This window comes from Zonotrichia leucophrys, chromosome 20 (genome assembly GCF_028769735.1).
Source record: "Zonotrichia leucophrys gambelii isolate GWCS_2022_RI chromosome 20, RI_Zleu_2.0, whole genome shotgun sequence".
Taxonomy (NCBI): Eukaryota; Metazoa; Chordata; class Aves; order Passeriformes; family Passerellidae; genus Zonotrichia; species Zonotrichia leucophrys.
The window spans coordinates 4754064-4781739 of NC_088189.1; the positions used below are offsets into that span (position 1 = coordinate 4754064).

Sequence of the window (27676 nt, forward strand, 5' to 3'; positions counted from 1 at the left end):
GCACAGGAGCAGTGTCGCAGCGTGGGATGCTCTGAGTTAGTCCAGAAGTGAAAAATGCACTTACAGTTGGCACAAACATTAAACTTTCCTTCCTCAAGGACCGAGACCCTCCCTTGCACACTGGCGGGCCCCCGGCTGACGTAGCGGAAGACGAGGCGGAAGAGGTCGGGGGAGGTCACATTGACAGTCACCACTACCTTGGGCTGGTGGGAGAGAGAAAGGGGAGAGAAGCAGAGCACACCTTCAGTTACCTCCACCACCCTCACTGCCAGCCCAAGCACGGCTCACTGCTCCCAAAGCAACATGCCACAGCGCGAGGAGGAGACAAGCACACGGACCCTGCTGCTCATGACACCTCCTGACACTGTCCCTCACTCTGGGGACACTTGGGGACAGCCACCCAGGGAGCAGCCTGCCTCTGGAAGAGGGTGGGAAGGCTGTGATCACACCTAGAGGATGCTGGGGCACAGCAGGGTGGCTCATCTATCCTGGGGCATACACAATTACACGGGAAAGGTTATGGGAAGTTGTTGCTTTTGTTGTCAGTGTGTTGCTTTTGGGTTTAGCATGCTGCAACCAGGCACCAGGTACCAAACTCCTGCCCTTGTATCTATGGGGCTCTGCCCAGCTGCCTACAGAACAGGCTGGGAATTGAGCTCGTGCCTCATCCTCAGCAATGTGCAGTGCTAAGGACCAGCAGGGATAATGCACCATACAACTCATAGCACATCTGCTCTCCCCCTGCCTGGACAAGACCCTGGCTAAGGAGATGCTCAAGTTTGACCCATTTCAAAGAGATCCCTAGGCTTAAATAACTTCCTGCCCAGGGAGACTTGTAATGAGGGCTGTGTTCTCCAAAGCTCCAGTTACAAACCATTTTCCCATGGAGAGCAAACTGGAAGGGTTTTGATGACAACAAATTACAGGTGAGACCTGTCAGCCAAAAGCCACGTGCCAGCCCTTCTATCAAGGTCCATTTCTAGCTAAAACACCAATGCAACACTGCAGCTATGAGTTTGAGCTCCATCCTTAAGCTTTAAGGCTGGGATTTTCCCAAGGGAGCCCCACTGGGGTTCATGCTTAGCTCCTACCTAAAATTCAGCGGGAAACAGCCCCTCTGTGATTTCACCTAAGCACAAATACATGAGGAAAACTGAAAATACATGCACCAGAGTAAGGAGCATCTTACATGGAACAAGACTGTCAGAGAATCACTGCCCTGTACTCCATCCCCAAACGTGCACACACTTCGCAGAGGCCATGCAGAAGAAACCACCAAGGAGAGAGAAAAAGAGTCAACAGAAGAAACAGCTTCACTTCTAGGGCTTACACAACTCCAGGTTAGCATAAACCATTGTTACAGCAAACCAGCTAACAGCAAGGGCAAAGGCTGAAGGGTAACAAGAGGTCCAAGCTGAACATGGGAGCTGAGGAGGAGATACTTATTTTTGGAAAGGGGAGGAAAGGTTATGCAGAGTTATAGGAAAGAGCAGAGTCAGTTGAAAGAGGAACAAGGAAACGGAGAGACAGTGTTTATAGACATCCCTGTAAGTAATCACCATGCTGCCACCTTTGTCTAAATAGATTAGGATGTCATGGGATTCCCAGTTTAGGATCTTTCCCCTCATCAGTCTATGCCACCCCCAGCACTACAGGAAGTATCTGCACAAACAGGCTATATATACACTGTGCTGTTTATGTTGGCCATCCTGTGACTTGGGGGGTTTCAGGAGCACTTGGGGTCAAAGATGTGTGCCAAAAGCACATCAGTGCTCCACTGGCCACATCCTCCCCGTGGGGAGCCGGGCTGGGCTGCAGCCAGCAGCGTACCTGGATGGAGGACATCTGTGCATAGCCTCGCCAGCTGAAGCCCTCAAACTCCAAGGGGTTGTAGCCAAAGCGCACAGCCCGGCCCGACGGCGTGGTGCCTTCCTCCAGCTCGAATTTCAAGTGGTGAAGGTCAGGGAAATAATGATCCCGTGCTGGTCTGGGGAACAGAGAGAACACCATCACCTGCGGGGTACCGGAGGGAGCGGCAGAGGTCACCTCCGCCAGGCTGATGTGACAGAGTCCCCATGCCCATGGTGGCAGAAGGCACTGTGGGAGGCAGAGCATGCCCAGGAGCAGCTTACTGTGTGCAGGTGGGACCCCGCGTGCCCTGCCGGCAGCGACAGGCTCCGCTCCGCGCCTCGCAGGACGGCCCCAGCGCCCCGCCGACGTCGCACCGGCAGCCTGCGGGAGGAAGCGCCTGTTTACATTCCCGCCGTGCTAACGAGCTCCTGCTCGCTCATCAAAGGCACATCCCCAGCGGGCCCGGAGCCTGCGGCCACTATTTTTATTCCATTGTATCCGTTTTCATATCTGGCCCCGGCCCCACTTGGATGGACACTCTCCTTCCACCTCAGCGCGGAGCTATTTCCAGGCGGATGATGGAACAAGGTCTGCAAACCCTCACGGTGGCCACGAGCTGCAGCCCTGCCAGTGCTGCATGGCATGGCTCAGAGCAGCCCATCTCCTCCTTCACCTCTTCCCACGGACAGAGGGGAGAGCGGGATCTCCTCCTTTATCTCTTCCCAAGGACATGGTGGAGAGTGGCCAACCCCATGTATCCGTACCCATCCTGTCCCAGCAGGAGGAAGGGGCATTGCAGCAAGGATGTGACCAGTGGTTCAAACACTGTTTCTGGTACCCAAAGGGGTACCTCACCAGGCTATGCTCCCCAGCCTGACAGACCTGTGTCCAATACTGGAAAAGCACAACCTCAGGTCTCCAGAGCCACAATCCATGCTCTGAGCTGTGGTACAGAATCACAGAACCAAGGTTGGAAGAGACTTTTAAGATCATCCAATTCCAACCATCAACCCAGCACTACCACTGTACCCTTAAAATGCTTAACTGCATCACCCCAAAAATGATGGCTCAAAACAGAAGGTGGTTATCTCTTGCCCCTTTTCTCCAAGGTCACCACCAGTCAGTCTGTGCAGTGGGGTCAGTTCTTGTGGCCCCTCACTCACCAAACACCTCAGAGAAGGGGCTCACCTTGGCAGCCAAAGTAATTAGCATTCTCCATGTTGAAGTAGCCATCCTTGCAGGCCGAGCAGAGCTTCCCACACACGCTGGCTTTGCAGAAACACTGCCCATCGCCCTGGGAGAGAAGCAGGCATGGAAACTCATTCCCTCCTGCTGCTTGTCATGGTTAAGCTGTTCCTCAGTTATTTGGGTTCTGGTCTGAGACACTGCAGAAGCAGCAGACTGAGATTCATGCTTCACAGTGCTTCCTGCGCGTGGGTGGGCCAGATAAGGGCCAGATAACTTAAATTACCCAACAATGCAGGCAAACAAAAATCCAGGCATCCTGGGACAGACACAGAAATATTTAGGTGCCTAATTTATGACAGGTCTTAATCCCACATTCTCATGCGAGCCCAGATTGTGGTGCAAGAGCCGAGAGCTCAGTGCTGGGGCCTCTCCAGCAGCTGCTGGGTCAGACAGAGCTGAACACTCCCAACACAGCACACTCAGAGGAACATGGAAGCAGAGAACAAACCCACCTGCCGGCACTCTGTGATCCCACTGATGGTGCCCTTGGTGTCACACTTGCAGCCTGAGGAGAGGGACATGAACAAGAAAGCCAGAAGGTCAATCAGCCTCTGAGGAGAAGCCCGATGGGGTCAGCACCCACCACACCAGAGGACAGTGATTGGGGTAAGAGGAGCCAGGAACTGCTCAAGTAGAAGGTAGCTCTGCACAAGGGCTCAGATATCATTTTGTACAGCTCCTGTTAAGGACACAGCTACCACAGATACTGGCCTTTTCTGCATATTTGGCCATGAAAAATTAGGTGTCTGTAGGGAGGGCTGGGAATGGCACAGCTCACTGTATGAGCCCTATGCTTCATCCCAAGCAAAAAGCTCCAGGTCCAGCCTTTACCCTGTCCAGGTGAGGGTCACCCAGAGGACCCCAGCTCTGACACACTTCTGGGTGAAGATGGAAGGAAGGCCATCACTTCCAGTCCTCCAGTGATGGTGCTAACTGACTTGGGTTTGGCTCCTGCACCATGGAGGGGAATTTGTGGGCTGTGCAAATGCCATTTCCTTACTCAGGCAGCCATAGGGGTTCTCTGGAGTCAGGTTCCAGTATCCAGGCTTGCATCTGTCACAGGCTGGGCCTTCCACGTATGCCCGACATGCACAGGAGCCCTGGGGAAAGGCAGGGGGAGAAAAGAGCAGGTTAGAATTTGCAGCACAGTGGTTGAACATGGGGTCTGCTGCTCTGGCTGAGCCTAAGAAAGGACTTGGTCCAAAAAGAGATAAAGTAGATCATACAGAATGACCTGCAGGGGTTGTGGTAGGTTCATTTCATACTCACCGGGGCCAGTGAGGGATCTGCAGTCTCCAACCCTGCTGGGTTACAGGAGCCCACTAGAGAAGAGAGGTAAAAGAACAGATTTACAGCGCTAGAACTGGGGTTATTTCTCCCCTTGCAAAGCTTTTGGGGGATGCTGAATGCATTTACCACACCCAAGAGGCTGGGGTGTGACAGAGATGAGGGCAGGGGGTACCTTGGCAGTGGGGGAAGCCGTAGGCACCGGGCTCACAGCTGTCACAGCGCAGCCCCGTCACCCCGGGCCGGCAGCTGCACTGCCCCGTGTCCTGCTCACAGGAGCCGTGCAGGGACCCCTCCCGGGAGCACTGGCACGCTGCAAGAGAGGGGAGAGAGCTGCTGCATTCAGGGCTGCCCAGCAACTGCCTCCTTTGTCTGCCTGACCTTCACCGAAATCAGGATTATAAATAAAATTCTCGTTCTTTGCTTTTGCTAAAAAACGCCCCATCTTTTAAGAAAAACAATAGAAGTCTCAATGTTTATCACAGCCATTCACATACACTTATGTGTATTTCAGAGGCTTTATGTGTATTTCAGAGGCAGGGAAGAGTTTTGGTTGAGGAGAAGGGGTGTGATCTCATCCCCCAAAAGTCAGTTGACAGTGATATATCAGACCCTACAAAACCCCAAAAATTCCAGAACAGCATTTGGCAATCGGGGTCTGCCCTGCGGATGCTGGGCAATGGTTCCACAGCCTCTGCAGGACCTGCTGCCCATGAATGCACAGAGATCCACTGCCCTATCACAGGAAAGGTCAGCAAGCTGCCAGGAGCTGCCCATGCCTTCCTTACCCAGCCAGCACACCTCAAACCCCTGCCAAAGGAGACATTCCAGGCTGACACCCCCACACTGGCTAACAGCTAAAGACTGCTCAGGAAACCACAGACTTAAAAAAAAATAAATCAGGTGGTTCTCTTCTTTCCTTGCTGTGGGTCTTCTCCAGCTCTGCAATCTGGCTGTGGCTTTATGAGACCAAAAAAAAAGTGACTACTGAAGTCCTGTGAGAGCATTTCATCTCTGCCTCCAGCCTCTTCAAAGGCATTCTGCCGGCATCAGCATTTGGGAGCAGAGCTCTGCCAGCTGGCAGGGCTCAGGAGTCCACATTTAGGACTGTGCAAGAGGGTGATGATGCTCTTTTGTTGCTTCATGGAAATTGTATCACGGATTACTTTTTAATGAGCAGTAAATTCTTGCTGGGAGACATGAGAGTACATCTGGCTTCTAGTCGGGGCTGCTGACAGGGAGGGAGGTGGGGACACTCTGCTCACAGGATTTGGGGCTGCAGGCACCTGACACAGGCACCAGCAGCAATAATCCAGGAGTGATGCAGTGCCCAGGGAAATGGATGGGAGCAGAGAATCATTAAGGTTGGAAAAGACCTCTCAGATCATCACCCAACTGTTCCCCCAGCAGTTCCAAGCCCACCACCAAACCATGTCCCCAAGTGCCACATCTACATGATTTTTAAATCCTCCAATGATGGTGGCCCCACCACTGCCCTGGGCAGCCTGTGCCAATACTTGACAACTTTTTTGGTGAAGAAATTTTTCTTAATACCCAACCTAAACCTCCCAGAGTGCAACTTGAGGCCATCTCCTCTTGTCTGGTTTCTTGGCAGAAGAGACCAACCTCAGTCTGGCTACACCCTCCCCTCAGTGTTTGCAGAGAGCAGCAAGGAGTTACTCACGTGTGCAGCTGGGGAATCCATAGAAGCCCAGGGCACACTGGTTGCAGGTGTGCCCTGCAAAGTTCCCGTGGCATCGGCACTGCCCCGTTGGGCTGCAGGTGTTGTCCACTGCACCCCGGGGATCGCAGGAGCAAGCTGCAAGAGCAGGACTCTGATCATCCCTGAGATCCATGGCCAGGCACTGCTGCTCTGAACCATCATTCAGCCCCCCAGGAATCAGCCACTTCTATCAGAAAATATTAATTTCTTAATCCCTTGGCCAATGGTGCAGTATTTTCATAGCCATACCAGGAAAATGCACTGAGGGGGTCTTTACAGCCTATTCAGTGTTCCCCAGCAGTTTAGTAGGCTAATGTACTAAAATCACACACACACAAAAAGGACATAAACTGAGACACCAGGTCACAGCAGGGTTGTGATGAGGAAGAGTGAATGATAAAAACTGCTTTGTCTTCCAGGCTTTGCTATGATCCATGACTCCCAAAACAAGCCTGCCAAATTCACAGTGCAAACCACATGGATTTGATACCGAGAAACACCAAAGTCTTGCAAGAACAGCCATGTTCTTTAGAAGGTTCAGGTGCTTACCGTAGCAGTGGGGGTAGGAGTGGTAGCCAGGGCTGCACTGCTCACAGCGTGGCCCTGCAAACTCAGCCCTGCAGAAACAATTCCCAGCAGAGTCACAGCCTCCTGGCAGCGTCCCCACAGCACTGCAGCCACACACTGCAACACACAGAACACCCCCTGAGCTGGGAGCACGGGGCAGAGCTCATGGCAGAATGCCTTTGTCCTGGGCTTCTCAGACAGGTATCAGGTGCTCTCTAAGCGTTCACACCATCAGTCTCTGCCCATGGCACATAATTTCCAAAACCACTTTCCAGCCCTTCAGTCCCCTGCCAGAGGATTCTGGCTGTGTCCCCACCCAGGCCCATGAAGCACAGGTACTCACACTGGCACAGAGGGTAGTTGAAGTAGCCTGGAGCACATTGGTCACACGAGTGCCCTTCAAAGCCTGTCCGGCACAGACACTGCCCCGTGTCACTGTCACAGGTGCCATCGTACTGACCAGGGCCAGAGCACTGGCAGGCTGCAAAGCAACAAGACCATCAGTAAATCAGCAGGTTTTTTTGTTTTTAGCCTTCCCAGGAAAGGAACCAGAGCATCTGGGGTAGAAGAGTAGTTGCTGGGGAAAGCATGAGGAACAGAGCTGATAGCAAGCATGTCTGGCCCATAGCGAATTCCTCCAGAGTCCCCCACGGCTTGGGAGGATGCTGGAGGGTCAGGGCTGGGTGGAAAACAACAGCAGAAGTGCAGAAGTCATGGGAATTTATCACTTGGAAGCAGAGCTGTGGAATTCCTCCTCCCCAGCATAGGTGGAGAACAAGGAGAAGGCCAGCAGGGCCAGCCTGGGGACACTGCCCGCTGGGTACTCACGCTGGCAGCTGGGCCCGTAGTGGCCTGGGGCACACTGGTCACAGTGTGTGCCCTGGAAGTTGGGTTTGCACACACACATCCCCACCCGGGGGTCCTTGCGACAGGCGTTGCCCTCTGTCCCTCCCGCGTAGCAGTCACAGTCTGCAAGGGGACAACAACAGACACCACACACGGCTGTCAGCCCAGCTCTGCCAGCCCAGCTCTGCCAGGCCAGCCCTGAGGTCCCACAAGGACACAGAGGAGCTGCCCTGAGGCAGCTCAAATGCTCAGGCATTTGTTTCCATACCCTTCCTATCAGATAAGAATGCTTTAACCACCCACGCCTGGCTCTCAGGGTGGCTGGCAGGGCTCAGCACCATGATGCTGTGAAGGGGCAGGGTGGGCAGCAGGGCAGCACACAGGGCAGGCAAATGCTGCTTCCACAAGCCCAGGCAGAGCTGAGTCAGTGTTGTGTGGGAATAAGCACAGCCTTGGGCTAATCAGGCAGTTTCTCTCTGGTCACTCCATGCTCAGCTGCACCCCAGACCTTCCCACTTCCAGGGCAGGGTGTGCCAGGCAGGCAGTGCCAAGGCTCTGAGCCAGCCCTGCTGTCACCAACAGCAGTGGTGTGGGGTGCTGGGCTGGGAGAGGCAAGGACAAACATCATCCAAAAAGCAGAGGGAGGGGGAGGTGAGGAAATGAGAAGGGAAGTGAGAAATTCCAGCTCAGGAAAGAAAAAACCTGTCTGGAAGATACAGACTTCAAAATATCAGAAGGAAGGAAAAGGTTATCTGGAGTGTGCTGGAGAGCATGAGACAGGGGAGGATTTGGTGGGAAAAGCACAGAAAAAAGCACAAGGGAGTAGATGAACTGAGAGGAGTGAGCATGAGAGAGCAGGGAGGTGTGGGGAGCAGGGATGAGAGCATGGATGAGCTCTCTAAACAACAGAGGGAGCGACACAGAGCGAGTGGCTGCCTGTGCACGACCCTTCAGAGGTGCCCACAGCAGAGCTCCCAGCTCAGCCACAGCCCCTCTGTGACCTTTGGGGGAGGTTCCTCACAGGGAGGGCAGAAGGGACATCCCCACATGGCCTGGACCCCAGGAAAAAAATCACACTGTCACTCTAGCCTAGAACTTCCATATTTTTAAAAAGGGGATCATGAAACTTCCTTTCCCCCCAATTCAGCTGATAGTTGTAATGTCCTAAAACCACTCAGGGCTGTCCCATACAATATATGTGCCCAGTCAGCTGAAGATCTGATCTTGCATTGGATGGGAGGTGTAACAGAAATGACAGCATTGCCCAAGCATCAAGGAAAATTGCACTGCTTACTTATTATCTGTCCTGCAGGAAGCACTTGTTCTCCAGTACTGTTGTGAGAGAAAGCTGGAATGGCTGTGCAGAGAAAAGACACATTGGACATGTCAGCACACACACTCAGAGAAATCCTGATGGAATATCAGGGACTTGACAGTCCCAAAGCTGAACAGGCTGAATAAAAATGTTGAACATGGAACAAAGCACAGATAACCATTACAGCCCTTTTTAGCCTGTCTTTCTCAAGAAAGTGGGAGATGAAACTCCAGCCACATGGGAAGCTCCTGTTGACTCTGTGTTCAGAGCAGCTCAGCTCTGCTGCAGCTCCCACCCAAACCAAATGTGAAAGAACTCCTGGTGGGACAGGAAAGCACATCCCAAGAGCCAGAACTGGAGCTGCTGGGTGTGTGTGCTCCCAGCTGTGCCCCCACACTCACGGTAGCAGTGGGGGAAGTTGAGGTAGCCCTCGGCACAGGCGTGGCAGTGCTCCCCGGTGTAGTTGGGTTTGCAGTAGCAGCGCCCGGTCAGGTCCTCGCAGGTGCCATCGGTGAAGTCAGACTCACAGTTACAGCCTGCAGAGAGGGACAGGTGGCACTGAGTGAACCTCACACTGCCTGCAGCAGGAAAACCTCCCAGTCCAGCCCTGCCCAGTGCCACCCAGGCCAGCAGGATGTCACACTCACGGTAGCAAACATAAGGAGAGTCGATGGGGTGGTCGGGGGAGCGATAGTAGCCAGGGATGCACCTCTCACAGTTAATGCCAGTGGTGTGGTGCTGAAAGACAGTGGGTTGGAGAGGCATCAGTTCCTCTGCCTGCAGGATTCACATTCATCTGCTAGATTTACTAGCAGCTCCAGGTTACAGAGGAAGCAGCACACCAAAGACCCAAATCTGCTCAAAATTCCACAGACACCGACTTGGGAACAAAGCGCTTCCTGCCAACTGCATCCTCCCATAAATAAAGTGTGAGTTTCAGGTTCATATCTGACCTTGAGCCCATTTCACTTCTTTCAGATGGTAAAATGTCCTGACCATTTTGTGCTCAAAGGATGGGAGCAACCTGTTCCTCCCAGCAAGGAAGCACAGCCAGAAGTTTCATGCCAGTGCATGAATTAATCATGTCACTGTCACCTTGGTAAGGGAAGAGCTATGCTCCCACTTTCACAGAGACTGAAGACTGGCATTTTGGTGGGCAGAGAGACATCCAGGGAGATGCCAGAGCACTGTGAACCAGGCAGGGATTACACAATGTGCTGGGCAGCAACCTGTGCCTCCCAATTCTGGTGTCTCAGCAAACTAGCACTTTAGGAGTTAGTGGTACTACCAGGGTACTACCAGCTAGAAACCCAAGTGCTGTTCTCATTACTGGTGCACACTCCTTTAATCCACAGCAAAGAGACTAAATTTCCAGGCAGAGACCTAATTTAGATAACAGAGGGGCTTGGTGGAGAGGTCCAGGAGGCTGAACTCCAGGCTGACAGCAGAAACAAACACAAACATTTGCAACAGCCTTTTCCAGAGAAGCTTTTTGGGCCTACCTGGCAGTCAATACAAACACCTCCCCCTTCAAACTTGTCCTCACGGCTCCTGCTGGCTTTGTGTCTATCCACCTCCGGGTCATAGTAGCAGTCATAGGCATGGCCATTGCAATTGCAGGCTGGAACACAGAAAGAAGGGAGCTCAACCACCTCAGAGATGCTTCAGTCAGCACCTGCATCTCCAGGTGTCAGCTCTCCCTCCTGGGTTTGATGGGTTGGTTTTCCGTGAGGAAAGATGCCTGAATGCATCTGGGGGATTACAGCATCTCCCAAGCTCTCTCAGCTCTTTCAGTTCAAAAGCACAGAAGCAGCAACTCCTTCACAAAGTCTGGTCTGCAACCAGGAGAGTGCAGCGGGCACAAAATCACAAGTAAAGTATGTGCAGGCATGTATGGACGAGAAAGAAAAATCACCACACTGTGGGGCATCGCCTAGCCTGGTTTGGAGAGCAACATTCTTGCCTCTTTTATCCCACCCTGCATAGAGGTGAGCTGTAAAACCCAGCACCAGGTGAGGGGGCTTTAGAAACTCGCAGGATTTAAGATCCTTTGCCACCCTGTGTTTCTAAGACACCGCGTGGTGCAGCTCTGTGCTCCCACTGCAGGAGAAATTCCGCTGTCGGCACTGACCAAAGGTTCCTCTGGACAAATAAAGATGTCCCATATGTAAACACACCCAAACCTCATTCATCTTGCAGACAGAATTGAGCAATGAGACCTGCCTGCACTAACCCTTGGACACACTGGAGGAACTGGAAGGCAAGCAGAGCCAAATTCCCGCATGGACCTCAGAGACCTCCCTGTGTGAGCATCACCTGAGCACCAACACCTGCAGTGCAGGGTCCTCCCTGCTGTGTCACTGCCCCAGCTCACCCAGTCCCATCCAACACCACCCCAGCAGTGCAGAGAGCAGCTGCTCTGCAGCAGGGCACGAGGCTGTGCCTGGCAGGAAGGGAAAACCCAGCCCTGTCACCCTGATATGTTCTAAAAAATCCCTTTGCCCAGATTTCCTCTCCTGGGAAGCTGAGAAGCCTCAGAGAAAAATGAAAACAATAACTATCTGATTGCTTCTCCTGTGTTTGGCTGCTTTGGAATGTGATCTGAAGATTGTTAATCCAACAGGTGGTTGGTTGATTGGTTCCATGTGAATTGTTTTTACTTAATAACCAATCACAGCCAGCTGTACTGGGACTGGCAGAGAGAGAGTCACGCGTTTTCATTATCATTCTTGTTAACCTTCTGTCTGTACCCTTTCTGTATTCTTTAGTATAGTTTAATAAAATAATAAATTAGCCTTCTGAGAGCATGGAGCCAGATTCCCTCATCTCTCCCCTCGTCAGGGCTGTCTCAGGCTGACCCAGCCCCACTCACGCTGGCACTCGTTGGCGCTGTCGGCGGTGGCAGGCTTCCAGGGGAACTGGTTGTAGCCAGGGCAGCAGCGGTCACAGGAGCCACCACAGGTGTTGTGCTGGCAGTCACACTGCAGCCTGTGGGGACAGGAAAGGGCACAGACAAGGTTGGGGTGATTATAGGGATATGACCCTGCTGTGTGACCGTGTTGTGCATCGCTGTCGCTGATCTGGTACACGAACAAGTGGTATTTGCTAATCCAAACATTCTAGAAAATGGGCTTCTAAGGCTTTTTCCCCCAACTTTTTAATTTATTTATTTGTTTTTTCTGAACCAAACTTTGCTATTCCAGCTGCATTCTCTCCCTTTCTTCTCCTTCACCATCATTCTTTTTCTTCACAGGGGCACAAGGATAAGAGAAAAATCTGCCGCTGTCTAGCCAGCTCTGCAGAGAATAAAATGTGAAATGGTTGGAGATGGCAGTGGTAGAAACTGAACTGAAGCTGATTATTTGAGAGAGTGCAGCGTGGTGCAGGGACACAAAGATGTCCCCACCACTGTGCAGGGGCAGCAAGAAAGGAAAAAATGACAGCCAAGAGCTCGGAGAGGGATGGGGATATACAGGGGCTGTCTGCTCCTCCAGGCACACCTGTGCTGCAGGGAAGGGGCATGAAATTTGAATTAAAAATTTCAGTAGATGCTGGCCCCACACTCCCTGTGCACTGCATTCCTGCTTTCCAGGCAGGGCTGTGCTGGGCAAAGGAATCTCGACAGGCACCCGATGGATCTCGTCCCTGCCCCACCACCAGGGTGATTCATTAACGTCAGTGACATCAGCCCCAAAGCCTCCACTTAGCACAGGGCCATTCCCATCCAACACAAATGCTTTCTGTTGTGTTAGACTTATGGCTAATACAGCATGTTCCAGCTTTTATCTGTGCAATTACTCATTTCCCCTCAGGGCCAGTCTGCCACTCCCATCTCTCCCTCCCTCCTATGCTTTTCCATTCAAAAGCAGTGTGTTTAAAAATAAATGTAATTCTTTTAAAACGTTAGAAACAAAAGGAGCAGTCATTCAGGGTGAAGTGTAGGAGTGCAGACACTCTGCAGCGAGCTGAGTGCCACAGCTTCCACCTACATGTAATTCTAAGATGTGGGACCTGAAAGTCTATGTATACTGAATTGCCAGATAGAAGCAGCAGCACAAATGACCTTATTTTAATGAAAATAATGGGATGATCTGAAGGTTTGGGGGAAAGCAAGCAGGATCCACACTCAGCATGTTTGCTTCAGGCAGAGGGGTTCCCAGCCCTTCCCTTGCAGATGCCATGGGACACTTGGCTGCAGTCAGTTCTCCAGCACTCACCATGCCCCATCCCTGCCCACATTCACAGGCTGGGCTGTAGCTGGCAGAGTCCAGGCATGAAACTGAACCTCTGGCTGGAGCTTAAGTGGCAGAAAACAGCCCTGAAACATCCATTAGGAACTTTGTTCTTCACGTGTTTTGCAGACCCAAGGGGGAGTCTCAATGAGAGGCAAACCTTGGCTGTGTCCCCGGAATGCAACCACCCACAGACCTCTCACCTGGCTGACCAGCACTCAGCACTTCCAAGGAAACGAAATTTTATTGTTTTTTCCACAGCAGCAGCTGGAGATCAAGATTAAGATCCATACACATGTGTGTGGAGAAAGATGGTCACTGAGTCAGGGAACTTATAAACCTGCAGAGCAGTGTTAATATCCATGACTGGAGGACGTGGCTCCAGCCACACACCCCGGGCTCCTTAAGGCTCAAGATGTTTGAAAAGAACTGGTTCAGTTCCCAGAATGCAAGAAGATGGCACTGCATGAGTAAAGCTGCTCATTTCAGAGGGAGAAGGAGGTATTTATTTAGTCTCTGCTGTCCAGAGTTAGCAATGACCTCTCAGAGAGCTCAGCTATTGCAGCTTCACTGCACCTTGTGCCGAGTCTGTGCTGCTAATGAATTACAGACCAATGTGCATAAACCACAATATTTACATGTTTCATTGACTGAGTATATACAAGGGAGAAGAGGGAGCGGCTGTGTGCACACAGCACATATTTCCTGGTCATCCTCTGTAAAAAATGAAACCGCAGTCCTCCCGCTGGAGTTGATGCTCAACAGCAGAGACTAAACAGTTTCCAGTGAGCAGCTGTGGCAGAACTGAGAGCAGCACAAACACCACAGCATCAGGATTTGGCTGGGACATCTGAGCACAATCAAGGAAAAAAAAGCCCCTTCCTCTGTTTCTGACTGTACTGAGAAAAAACCACCTGCAAAAAGAGACTGATGGATGGCACAAATCTGCTGGCACACATGGTGCTTTGCCTTCCAAATGGGAAAGGGGAAGCTGGAGTTCAGGGTGCAGCAGTGGGAAAGCATCTTTCATCTGTGGATGTGCTTCTGACCAGCAGCTGCTGCTGCCTTGGTGGTTACCTTCAGCAGCAGGCACAGCAGGAGCAGCTGGACTCTGTGTGTCTCCTCTCCTGCTCGTGGCATCTGTGACAGGGCAGTGAAGCCACAGGAACAGCTGCTCTTACCAGGCAGATGCAGAACCCTTGCAGGGCTCTCCTGAGCTCACGCAGTCTGTCAGCACACAGCTCCTGTCTGGGCTCTCCAAGGCAGGTCCCTGATGATTCTGATCTCACTGCTCCAAGGGTTTGCCAGGAGAAAGGGTTGTGCCTCATCCTGCTGGTGCTCACCTTTAAGCAGGAGAACATTCCTTCCCTCTGCTTCACTCAGCCCATTGCAACACAGGGCAAAGAGAGAAAGCTGTGAGAAGTGCAGGGAGCCTTGAGGAGGCTGTACCTGCCCACAGGTCCCTGCAAACACAGGGTCCAGATGTGCTGCCAGCTCAACAGCTGGATGTGCAGCCTCTGTAGCCTGACACTTCACACAAACTCTCCAAAGTTGCACGACTGCTATCACTGATGGCCAGAAGTCAGCTCATGGACATGCTTTGTCACATCCTGAAGCCTTTGCCAAGACTTCTAGCTCACCTCACCTATCAAAGTGCTCATCCTGCCTTTCTGAGCAACAGGCACAAGAAACATGGGGATGTGCAGAAGAGAGAAGTTAAAATGAACATCAGAGAGCTCCCCCCAGGCTGAGATTGTGGGATTTTAAACAGGACCAGGCCAATCCACATCCCTTTATCTGCATTTCCTTGCCCAGCTGCTGTCACAATCAGACTCTGAAGAGGCAGGACATGTGCAGGGACACACCACACAGACTGCTGAAGACAGGAGGGATTCCTGGCAGCTGGGCCTGTGTCTCACCCCAGCTGATGTGGCACTACAGACATCCCCAGGCTGGCTCTGTGCTGTGCCAGGGCAGGAGGGCTGGGATCCCAACCAGCAGTGCCCACTCCAATGGGAGGGCTGGACACAGCTGCTCCCACAGCCTGGAAATGGAGGCATTTCATCAATTACTCATTTTCTCAACTGAAAGGATCAGATTTCTGCTGACTTGCCTGTGCTCCTGGGCTTGCTAAAGGGTACAGCAATGCCATGAGAAGATCTATTTATCCAGCATTTTCTCTGCTGTATCCCAAAGGACTTACAGCTGTTGTGTTCTGACTGTACAAAGCACACAAGTAGGAAATGTTTTCTCCCTCAGGCCAGCGTGATCTGCTCTGGGTGAAATGCAACAGCTGCTTACCAACATGTGCTGCAACATCAGACAACAGCCTGGGGCCAAGAGTGAAGATGCCAAATGCATCCAAATGAGAGTGGAGGAGAGGAATTTTGGGAGACAGAGATGGTTGCAAGCAAAAGTTGCACTGAACGAGGATATCCAACATATCTCTCCTTGTTCAACCTTCCCTCCCTTCTTGGAGAGCCCCAAGCCACTGATACACCCAAGAAAGGTTCTGGCATTTCCATGTTAAAGAATCATTGTCCTCATGAAGCCTTTTGCCCCAGCACACAGGTGCACTTTGCATCCAGCCATACCAATGTCTAAAAAACAAGAACTGTACATTCAAATATTTATGAACTTCCTTTTGTCAGAGTTTGGCACACTCAGGCAGGCTTGCTTAGGAAATACCTCTTTGTTTTAATACTTAACAGCTTTAACCTTGGCTGGGACTCACTGGAATTTTATTTTAGATGATCCAAAAGTTCTACATGATCCTGATGAGAAAGAAATACAAGCTCCCCTCATCCAGCTGAATCTACCCAGCCCTTTCATAAAGGCAACATTCAAGCTGAAAACAGATGGCTAAAAGCAACACTTCCATGGGCTGAAGCAGCTCTTTGGCATTCCAAGTTGCCAAGGCAGATGGGAAGTTCCATTAGCCAAAATGAAACTTCTTTACACACTCTTGTTCTTTTGCAAAGAGTTGTTCGGATATGTACATAACCAATCTACGGTTCTTATGAGCAGAAATGGAAAGCAGTCTCTGGTTTCATGGGAGACTATTTATGAGAGCATTGTGCCAATGCTTAAGAAGCCACATGGGAAGCAGGAGACTCCTCTGCACAAGTTCAGAAATGGAACTTTCTGAATTCCTGAATTGAATTCAGGACTTTGATGGAAAATCTCCCAGTTCTACATCAGTATCCCTCCATCAGTATCCTCCCACTCTGCTCCAGTGGGATGGCAAAGTTGTGGACAGGGAAAACTCAACCAGGGAGCTGATCTGACTGAAAAACAGTCTGACAAAAGGTGGTGTTTTTCTACTTTGTCTGGAGCAGTTTCTGCTGCTTTTTCGAGGCAGAGCCACGAGCAGCAGTTATGGCACCATCACAAGCTCAGAACAGGACACAACTAACTCTGTTATCATCTTTCATTCACAGAACAGCAGTTCAAATGCTTTCCTTTTCAAATGCTTCTGAGATTTGTACCTGTAAGGGTCGTTGGGATCTTTGGCATCGCAGACGTCGGCGTGGCCGTGGCACACGCAGCGCCCTCCAATGCTGATATCCTTGATGCTGTAGTAATACTGCAAAGCACAGGAAAAGTTGGCCATTACTATTTTTACAAACCAGATTCATAACCATTCTAGTCAAGATTCAGCAGAACTTGGCCGAGTAAAATGATGTGCTGGGATATTTCCCTTACAGTGACATTGCAGGCTGTGGTATGATCACCACCTCCAACAGAGCCTGTTAGCTATAAGTGGGGGCTCCCAGCACAGCCAGAAAGCCACATGTGACACCAAGAGGTGTTTCCCAGTTCCACATTGTTGGTGTCTTCTCCATCTCCAGCCACAGCAGCACCTGCTGCAGATGCCTTCAGCTTGAGGGGGTGCAAGACTGAGAAATTCCCCACAGGGTGTCCCCTCCCAGAGCTGGCTTGCACAGCCCTCCAACAGCTCCACCTCCCCAGCAGGAGCACCAAGGCCTGCCTTACCCTCCTGGTGACCGTGGGGTCCCTCAGAGCCTTGCCCATCAGGTGGCCCAGCAGAGTGTTGGTCTGCAGGAAGCGCAGGCGGATGTTGGTGGCTTTGGTGAAGTTCCGCAGCAGAGGGGAGTAGGAGAAGTTCATGGCTCCTGGGCGCCCGTTCACCAGGGACACAACAATCTGTGCATGGAGGAGGGAAAAGGCCACGTTGGACTTCCACTGCTCTAGAGGAAGCTAGAGCACTATTGTGTGAATGTGTGACAACAAATCTGTACAACCCTGTGGGGTGGGAGGAGATCAATTGAAACAGGGTCTCCTTGAGTCAGGTCTCTTGGAGATCTGGAGATCCTCAAGACCTTGGAGATCTATTTCACACCCAAGATAGCTCAGCTACCTTAGGTATAAAATCAGCAGGATGGCTTTTGTGGTAGTGTTGGAAACAAAAAGGTCTTAATAAAAGGCAAAATAACAAAACTCTTTACAGAGAAAAACTGAACCAGATGCAAGAGGTTCTTGCTCCTAGTAAAACACCTCACAAATGCCATTAGTTTCTTTGTTCTCTTCTTTTTCTAGTAAATTGCTCAGGTGAGAGTTTCTGGCCTCTGTCCAATCAGCTAGTCTTAAGTTTGAGAAGTCGTCCCCCAAGTCCTACAAGGTGTCTTTTTTGCTAATTGAGGAAAGAAACTTCTGGCCTTAGATAGTTCTGTCACAAGATAGTTTTGTCACTCCATCAACAAGGAGCACATCCCTACAACCAAGCTCTCCGTCAATCCCATCTGGTCAAACTGAACACTTAAAAGTGGTATCCAAAAATGGAGTTAACAGGAGTACCAACAGCCCCTGAGTGACCCTGGATACGCCAGGGATGGAAACAGGCACATTTCCAGGCTCACCTCCCCATTCTCCAAAGGCACAATCCTGGAGTACTCCGTGGTGCAGATGGCGTGGTCATCCCTGGTGATACGGTCCACAGTGTGCTGGCCAAACTTCTCAATGCAGTCCCTCTTGGAAGCTGTTCACAACCAAGATGAGAGCATAAGAGAAAAGGAACAATTCCCAGCCTTCTCTGGATTTTCCCACGCTGAGCACAGGAGAGATGGGTGTACAATCTCTGTTAAGCATTTACCACACAGAGATTGCTTTGTGGCATTAACTCTGTCATGGCTCCATGTCCTCCACTAAGGGAGGGTGTCACTCTAACAGGCAGAAAACTCCCCAAATCACCTCCCTGCAGTAAATGAGGAAGGTCAGAATAGCCACTGTACCTACTGCCAGCACCTGCAGAGAAAGCCACCTCTCAATTTTGGCATTAAGCTCACAGTGAACCAGCCTGAGATCTTGCTCTGGTCTCAATCTGCTGCCTTGCTGGCAGTGGATTTGCTACACTGCTTCCACTTTGCTGCCAGGGTGTGGGAACTGCACCATCATTTCACGTGGCTCCTAAACCTCCTGGGTCAGCCCTGAAGGCAGCAGAGAACCCACAACAGGAGCAAGCACAGTCATTGCTGGGACACCTGCCCCCAGGCAGGGTGGACAAGCAAACATCCTGCAAGCCAGTGCTCTGCCTTTCCCAAATACTGCAGGTCCCTCCTCACACCTCACTCTGAACTCTGCTCTTAAACCACTGCCACAAAGCAGAAATGCCAAAGCCACCCAGCAGCACTCCTTGGGGACAGCAAACCAGGGCTCCTGCCACTGAGTGGCAATGCAAGGCTGGATAAAGCCAGGGAGCTGGCATCACCAGGCAGCCACTCTGCTGGCTTGGTGACCTGCTCTGGGGACACTGAATGCCAAGGCTCTCCTTGCAGCTACAGGAATGTCCTGGCTCCCCAGCATGACTGCTCCTGCAAGTCCAGCACCCCTGTCCCCAGTGTGACATCCCTGTGCTGGCAGAGCCAACCAAACCTCTGCTGGAGCAGCTCATGTGCAGGGTGGTGAGCACCTGCATCTACCCATCCAAAAACCTACACAGTGCCACTCTCAGGGACTGTTCCCTCAGGAAGAGCCTGGACAGAGGCTGCTGCTCCTTCCCACTCCCTTTTCACCTCTGCCAGGAGCTCACAGCAGAGTGTGCTGAAGTGAATGTCACTGCAGTGCTCCTGAGGGTGCCTTCCATGGGGAGAAAAAGGAAGAAAAGGCAGCCAACACAATCTCCTGCTCCTGCCAGAGCTGCTCAGCTTACACAGGAAACTGAAGAGGAAATGTTAACACAATCCATGGGAATAAGCCTCCAAAATCATAGGAATAATCCCCCAATTCATGGGAATAATCCCCCAAAATCTATCTCAGTGTGCCTGCAGAAGGCAGGTCCCCCACTCCATGGGTAGGCTGAGCCAGGCAGAAGGAACAGCAGAGGTGGAGCAGGGGATTTCTGCCTCCCTGCCTTCACCTCTGGCATGCACCCATCCACACCCTGTCTCCAGAAAGTGGCCTTGCTCTGGGAAACACTGTTTTGGCAACAGCAAGAGCTCAGTTGCATCCACAGGAAGATGTGGAAATATTTAACATCAGGTCTCTGGCCGAGGTTTGCTTCGCCAGGTGCTTTTTTAAAGGCGATTTATTTTTAAAGCCCCAGGCAAGGAACCTGTCACCACTGGCTCCAGATGATTGATTTCCAGAGCACTGCCATGGCTGCATGCAGACAGGATGCTCAGCCCAGGGAGCTACTCAGGAAAACCAAAGAACTCCTCCAGTTATTGCAAAATCTGCACAACCACATGAGCCAGAATCTGGGCATTCTGAGCTAAAACAGAGCAACCCAATGGCCTCAAATTCTAGCAGTGCTTTAAGGAACCAGACAAGGAGAGAACCTCACCAAGCAGTCATTTCTCTCTCCTCACATAGAACTAAGCCCAAAAGCAGCCTGGCACCCCCTGTGATGGGCAGCTCGAGGGGCAGTGCCAGTGCCATCCCTGGCAAGGCTCACTGCCTGCTCTGAAGAAACTCTGCATTTCTGCCAGCTGCTTTTAACCCTGGTACTGACCTGGCAGTGTTTTTATTAGACCACCTACAGAACTCCCCATGATAAAAATAAACCTCTGCAGAGGACTTCTTGTGCTTGCAAATCTGGCAGGTTTTGGAGCAGCACCTCTTTATTTCCATGGGAATTTTCCACTGGGCTGTGCCACTGCATCTCCCTTCTCCAGGGAGGGGTGACAGGGAGGGAAGGGGACTCCAGGTGTTGCAGCACTGCCACTACACACAGGAACACACCCGTGCAGCTCCAGACCATGCAGGAACACGAGTGTAATGGGCCCCAGGAGAGGCTTCAGAGTTGGCAGAGAAATCCTCAGAGATGACAGAAAAAAGCAAAGCAGGAATTTGACAGCAGTAATTCCCCACTAGCACACAGCAGAGAGAAAAACATCCACCCCAGACAGCAGCTACCATACTAAGGCAACACAGGGTAATACGTCTGCAGCTCCCTCTTGCACAAGGAGAGGCCAGAAATCCAAAGCACAGCCTGACAGGTAAGCCAGAAATATGAGCCTTTAGGGACAGCCCAGGGCAAGGCCTCTGAGTGCTCCCAAGTCCTTTCCTGCCAGGTTTTAAGCTCTGGCTGTAGATCTTAACTCACATCTTCTCCCAATTACTGCTGCTGCTTCTGGGAGGAGCTGCTGGTTAACAAGTTCCTCGCATCCGGCTACCCCACAGACCCTCTGGGAGAAGAGTTTTGTAGAACCAGCTGTTTCTTAAGGTTTTAATCAGAGAATTGGGAAGCCAAATGCACAGGCTGGATCTCCCTTCCAGCCAGCTGTCTCTGATCCCACCTTGCACAGCAGCAGGACAGCAGCTCCCTGCCCTGCACAGGCTGGATCCAATCTCCGGTACTGATAAGCACAGGGGAATGTTTGCTGCATCCAGACTTTTCTGTGATAGCAGCCACTTGGAAGTGAGCTGCTGCTTGGCTTCTGGAGGAGCTGAAACACAGCCTGGGATGGTACAGGGAAGAGACTGAAAGAGGAGGGCAGGGAGGAGATAAGAAATCTCACCTTCAGACCTAGAGCAACAACACCCAACTGCAGACACCAGTGCCAACTTTGGCACTCCCTTTATGTCATGACAGTATTTTTAAAAATACATTTATTTTTAAATGCATTTATTAAAAATACCAGAGAGTAAAATAGCTCTCTTTTCCTGAGGAGCATTCAATCTTCAACTCTTGCAGCCTTACTGAGCAGATCAAACAGAAGACATGCACTGCATCACAGCAATGACACAGCTCCAAACCCAACCCTGCATTTGCACAGAGTTATCTTCAGCACAGCCCCACTCCCAGGCACTGAGCTGCAGCCCCCTGTCATACTCACAGGCAAAATACTGCCAGGGCTCATAGGTGAGGCCAAAATCAGTCGATCTCTCCAGCACCCAGAGGTCAGGACGAGGGGAGTTGGCAAACTTGATCAGGACATATGCTACGTGGAAGAGCTGAAAGAAAGAACACAGGGTTAGCTGGCTGCTTGAGGCATCCTGAAAAGCAGAGAGAACTCCTTGGGATCCAAGTGGAATAAATGAGCTGGCACTTTGCAGCTCCTGCTGCTCACAGGCAGCCTGTGGAGTGAAATCCTCCGTATCTAAAGGGATGGTGATAGAACACGGCTGCTGCAGAGAGCCAGATTAGGGAGCTCAGCTCCCCCTGAAAGCAAACACAGCTCAGACTTTGTGGCTACAGCCTGAGCTCAGGTTGTGCCTGAGCAGGCTGCACTACAAGCCAGCTACAATGCTGCCCTGGGGGCTTGGATTTGGGATCTTTGTGGGGTAACAGGTGACACAGTGCCCTGCCAGCCAGGGAACACCCAACTGTACCTTGCAGACAGCACCACAAAATCCTTCTTTTTGTTTTTTTAAGGTATTCCACATACCAGCCTTGCTTCACCAACACAACCTGTGTTTGGAAGCCTGTTCCAGAAAAAGCCCAGCACAGCTCCTCTCCCCCAGGTGCCACAGGGAGGGGAGAGCAGGAGACACACTTGGCTCCAGCACAGCTCCAACACGGGGCTGCTCCCATTTGTCTGGACACTGACATGTGCACACACACTCCTGCCAAGGATAAAACAAATCCAGTCTTTAAAGAGCTCCAATGTCAGTGCTAGAGAGAAACAAAAGCCCCAGCAGAATTTCCCTTCCCCGGCTGGCACGGGCTCGCTCCAAGAATCCCCACTCCATCATCCTGCCACAAAGCGATATTTAAAGGCAAATAAAGTTCTCTTATCAGAGGAAATTCCTAATGTCAAAAACAACCCAAAAGGGAGTTTAGTGCTTGAAAGGCAGAGATTTATAGCCCAGGAGTCCCTCCTGATGCAGAGCTGGGGCTGTATGAGCATACACCCCCCTGAAGAGTGACAAGCATCCAGAGGGACATTTCTGCAAGGGGAGGAGGAGGACGGCTCCGTGCCCATCTCAGCCATGCAGGAGCCAGAACAGCAGCCAGCACACCCCAGCCCTGCCCTGGCCACACACATCACCAAGCCAGAGGACACTCATTAATAATAACATGCCTCCAAAACAGCCCTGACAAGCCACAGATTGGGCAAGAACTGAAGAAACAAGAAATAGGTATTTAAATTTACCAAGCCATCTACAGAGCACAGATCTTGCTGGGGTCAGTCAGACAAGGGGTCTGAGTGCTGGTGTGCAGATATGGAGCAAGGGGATGTGGGCAGCCCTGAGGACTGGCACCAGCTCAGTCCCCCCTCAGCAGGACATTCAGGCAAAAACCTCCTCAGGAGACCCCCAAATGCTCCTCTGGCTCTGGGGCAGCCTCTCCCCCACTCACCAGGGGGATTGGGGTGGTTCCCACTGCAGGCTGGGGGCACCTGGGAACACACCTGTGTGCAGGCTAAGGGGGCTTGGGGGGGATGCTCAGGGAGGAGTGAGCCAGATCCAGCTGGGAAACCCACATGAGGATAAAGCACAGGGGGTCAGAGGCTGCTCTCCAGCTGGGAATGGGCAGGAGGGTGGGATTGTCACCCCTCTCAGGGTTTGCACTGCTAAGGACTGGTGCCATCCAGAATAAAGAAACCAAAGCAGTCACCCAACTCAGTTCTCTGCTGCCAAAAGACTTTCAAGCTCAGCCAAGGGGAAACAAGCATCCTTTTCAAAGAACTGAGGGAAAACAGACCTCAGTGCTGCCCTGGTTCCCCTCTGCAACATACGTGCTGTCAAGGCACACAAGACCCGGCTTTTTTGAGGAGCAGCTTTTTCTGCCTGAGAGCTGGTATTTGATAGGGAACCCCAAGAGGCTTCAGCCCAGGCAGCTGCTTTCTCTGCAGGACCAGTTCTCACAGCCCAACATCTGCCTCTTGGCATGGGAACAGGGCTGAACACCAACCAGCCTGTGAAGTGACACCTTCTCTCTGCTCTAAACTCCCTCCAGCTTTATTCCACAGGGAACAAATGAATGCTCCTGCTGGAATCTAGCACTGCCTGTAGCTGCACAAAATTCCCTGTGGCTCAAAAATACCTGTGCATGTTCTGGCCTCAGGCACAGGGGGTTCTCTGCTCTGAATGAACAGCAACCACAAACACAAATTCAGAAATGTGAGGTGCATCCCCCTCTTCTGCCTCTCTTTTTGCAAAGCCAATAATGAACTGACTGCCAGTAAATCCCATGGAATTTCTAGGGGGTTCTCTTTGTTCTTCAATTTTATCTCCAGCACTGCTGTTACTGCTGCTGAATTTTATTCCAGTTGTGACCACAGTCTTGGGACACAAATAAAGCAGCCAGCCCTGCAGAACCACTCCCCTTCCAGCACAGAAGGGTCATTCCTAATGGAGCACAGAAAATATTCAGGAGTCTGTGATCACAGTGACCCCAAACCTGGAACAAGACCCTTGTCCTGGTATTCTGGGGGATTTTTGTCCAGTCTGGTGAGTCCCCTGCCCCTCCATCCAACTTCCTTATCTTGCAGATGATCACAGCCTGGCCAGAAAAAATAACAGCAAATTGCATGTTTCCAGTGCATCTGCTGAGAAAACTCAGATGCAGAGATGGAGCAGTGGCTCTAAAAATAGAGCTGGCAGAAAAGCCAGACTTTTCATTCCATGTTTAGTTCCAGTACAGTTCTGCCCAACCAATATTGCAAGAGAAATGGTTGGGGTTTTTTTTCCTAAGCCTTTATTTAGCTCCTATTATCAGTCAGATGAATAAAAACCTCTATGCTCCCAGCCACTTCAGACATTTTCTTCCCTTCTTCATGGAGGAAAGAGGTGAAACACCAGCCTTGATGCTCACACTTGTCTCAGGCACTCAGATCCCTTATTTTCCCTACCTCTGAAAACATGCCAGGTACAGCTCAACCTTTGACCAGCCTCTGGAATTCCATAAAACAACCTTCCAGCCAGGAAATTCTGACACTGCTTTAATTAGCAACCAGATTTCTTTGAAAATAGTAACATCTCCACATGGAGCTGATGTTGCTGTTAGTGGTTTTGAAGCAAGTTTCCTTAGTAACAATCTCTTGCAGCTGCCCCAGTGCTTGGAAGAATGGAGGTGAGGGCATTTCCTCTGTGTCCCACACTCCATCCATTTGTGCCTTTAGATGGTGGGCAGCTTTATCCAGCACCAAAATACCATTAAAATATAATAAATACCATTAAAATATAATAAAGACCATTAAAATATAATCCTGATTACTGCCCAGTGTGACAGTGCAAAGACTTAAGGAGCAAAAACAGATTCTCCAGAGAGTCAAAAGAAACTCAGCTGCTTTTGGAGCAGCACCTTCTCTGCCCATTTGCTCATCCATTCTTCTGTGTAAGCAGCAAATGATGGAAAACTCTCACATTTCTTCTCTATTCCTTCCCTCAAGACACTGATTTCACTTTTCCAGCTCTGGGAGGTCCATGTGGGAAGAAGAAAGCTGGCTGGACCAGGTTTGTATCCTGTGTTGCTTTGGTGAGGGAGTTCTGGGGAAGTCTCACTGATACTCCAAGGCACCACAAAGCCACACAGAAACATTCAAAAACCAAAATAAATCTTCACATTGCTGTAACATTGACAACTACATTTCCACCAGCAGCAAGAGGGGCTGTTTTTGGTTGTGGGATTAGAAGGTCTGAGGCTGTGCTGGCTGGGAGGCAGACCCAGCTCTGCTCCCAGCCCCTGCATGAGGAGTTTACACAGCAAACCACTTGCTAATTTTCCACAGGACAGATTTATTACCTTTGGCATTGACTTATGAAAGCAGCACCACGTAAAAACAAAGCAGTTCATCTCTCCTGACCACTGCTCCAGCCCCCTGTGGGGTGTGTGTGTGCAGAGCATCACCAGCACTGCTCATCCCTGCTGGGCATTTCCCTCCAGGGAAGGAAGGACCTGCTGAGCCATGCCAGGCTATGGGCAACAACAACTCCCACTGTTATGGGGCACATGCAAAACCTGCAAGCAGGGAAAGCAGAGAAAGAACTGCTATGGAAAGTGTGGGGAAGCGTTAATTTGATTTCCCCCTCTTTCAAAAATCAAACTATTTTATTCCCTCCCAAGCCCATGCATACCCCTAGGCACTGCCTGGTCCATCCCTGCAGCCACAAGCCCACCTGGGAAACGTGGAGATGTCAGAGCCTGGATGGGGTTATCAATCCACAGGGAAAAGCAGCTCTCAGGGAGCACAGGTCACCTCTGCCCACAGCCATGGACCAGCCCTGGAAACGCTCAGCAGTGCTGGCACCACACCACTGGCAGCAGCTACAGCTCATAAGGTGCCTTTCTGTGCACCTTTTATCCCCACAAACAAATATGCAGGAGGTGGAAAAGCCCTGGAAAGGCAGAGAGCTTCTATCTCACTTTGAATTTCTCTAGGTCAGTGACCTGCCCCTTCTGCATCCTTTGCCTGTAATCATTTATTCTCATGGAAGCAGTGAATTTACTCATTAACAACTTGACTGTCCCCCTGCTGAGCCTCTGCAGTCCTACAGCAGATTTATTTCTCCCCAGCCCATCCATCAAAACGCTTTAATAAAATCTCTCACATTCAGTGTGTGCCTGCTTTTTATTTTCAATCACACAAGAACTGCTTCAACCCTTCCAGGCAGCAAACAAAGGTGCTTCCCCTCCAAGTGGGCACAGCTCTTTATCCAGTCATTTTTCTATAAAAAACTCAAGTGCCTGAGAGCAAACAAACCCCACACATAAAAGCATAAAAGTCTGTGTTTGAAAGAGGGGTGTGCACTGAAATATGCTTTGCCCCCATTTTGCTCTTTTCCTCACAGCAGCTCCCGGCTTGTTCTTTTATGTCTGTGTCTCAAATCCTCACTCCTAAAAGTTATGTTTCTCCAAGTTATTCATGGAGGATTACAAAGTTCTGAATAAGAAGGTTCCCTATACTTGTATCTCAATATTTTGACAGCCAGGCTTTAGAAACCATCCCATCCCTTTCACCACAGGGGAAGGACAGAGGTGCAAAGTGGCAGCTATTAAACACCTCAGTAGGGCAGGGGAGAGAGGTGAGCACTGAGAATCCATTTTGCACCAACCTTTTTTCAAGTTTTTCTCTCAAAACTCTGGGGTTTTATTGAGAGAGATCAAAGAAAACACTCTCCATGGAGCCACACATTCAGAGCTACCAGCCAGCATGAAACCTGCTCTGTGCCACAACAAGCAGCAGCAGCAGCAACCCAATACTTTATGCTGTTATTTTCTAAACAGTGCCTGTTCCCTTCCTAAGCAGCTTGGCTTAGATGAACAGCTGATGGAGCACTTTCCACAAAGGATTTTTTCTTTAAACACCACTTCTGAGAAGGATTTGGCTCGCCCACCCATTTCACACACAGCCCTGGCTTTATCTCCACAGCATCCTCCTGTGCAAGTTGTCCTTCCCCTGCCAGTGCCACACACACCTCCTGCCAAAGATCCCTGGGGCACTAAATCTGCAGCACTTGGCACATGGCAGGGCAGAGCAGTGCCATCCCTTGTGCCCTGCACAGTGCTCACAATCTGGATAGCCAAGTTTTAGAAGTGTCCTCCAACAGGGCAGCAGCAAGAGCCTGACTGGCAGCAGGTTCAGCCAGCTGGCACTCAGGAGAGGCACAGAGGAATATCCTGTTAAATCCCTGCCCAGCTGGAGCTGCAAACAGCAAATGCCACACAGCTACAGGTGCAGCATCCAGGGATGCTGACACACCAGCCTGGACGTGGTCAAACACAAGGCAAACCCCAAGAGGCAGGGTTCAGCCCTTTGTGTGTGTCCAACAGCCCACAAAGGTCACCCCAGTAACCAGAGGCATCACAGCAGAGCAAAACTGGTCAGGCCAGAGGGGGATGGCTGGAATTCCTTGGGATGAGGCCTCAGTCACTGCCAGAGAAGGACTTTGCCCACAGCAGCTCTCACTGTACAGTAGAAGATTCCCGCACTTGACTGGAACTTTGCAACATTCTCGGTTGCTGGGCAAAGTGTTAAGTAACCCATTAAATACAAGACTTAAATATTTGTCTTTTAGCCCAAACTTGAGCTGCAACACCCTCAGGGAATGGCTAAGTGGACTCCCCTGTCCTTGGGCACCTTGTAAGGGTGCACTGCTCTGCAAGGCCAGCTCAGCCCAGGAGCTGACTGAGCCCAAACAATGGGCAGAGGGGCAGGTGCCTCCACCAGGGCTCCCAGCCTCTCCAGCTGCTTTAATCCT

The 27676-nt window shown here is 51.0% G+C and overlaps 1 protein-coding gene across 3 annotated transcripts in view; it reads right to left on the reverse strand.

Moving 5' to 3' along the window:
• LAMA5 (laminin subunit alpha 5) overlaps positions 1-27676 on the reverse strand; it is an 87089-nt gene that overhangs the window by 29982 nt on the left and 29431 nt on the right. For 2 of the 3 annotated variants that reach the window (XM_064730117.1, XM_064730116.1), the window contains exons 3-23: positions 21367-21484; positions 17950-18068; positions 17066-17236; positions 16558-16655; positions 11710-11825; positions 10340-10458; positions 9485-9575; positions 9239-9373; positions 8817-8879; positions 7505-7645; positions 7020-7157; positions 6659-6793; positions 6071-6205; positions 4562-4699; positions 4369-4421; positions 4100-4199; positions 3552-3604; positions 3040-3145; positions 2133-2232; positions 1831-1987; positions 65-203 (exon numbers count right to left, since the gene is read on the reverse strand). In XM_064730117.1, the coding sequence (XP_064586187.1) occupies positions 65-203; positions 1831-1987; positions 2133-2232; positions 3040-3145; positions 3552-3604; positions 4100-4199; positions 4369-4421; positions 4562-4699; positions 6071-6205; positions 6659-6793; positions 7020-7157; positions 7505-7645; positions 8817-8879; positions 9239-9373; positions 9485-9575; positions 10340-10458; positions 11710-11825; positions 16558-16655; positions 17066-17236; positions 17950-18068; positions 21367-21484 (2425 nt within the window). The remainder of the gene's footprint in view (positions 1-64; positions 204-1830; positions 1988-2132; positions 2233-3039; positions 3146-3551; positions 3605-4099; positions 4200-4368; positions 4422-4561; positions 4700-6070; positions 6206-6658; positions 6794-7019; positions 7158-7504; positions 7646-8816; positions 8880-9238; positions 9374-9484; positions 9576-10339; positions 10459-11709; positions 11826-16557; positions 16656-17065; positions 17237-17949; positions 18069-21366; positions 21485-27676) is intronic. The other variant, XM_064730118.1, reaches the window with a different exon arrangement.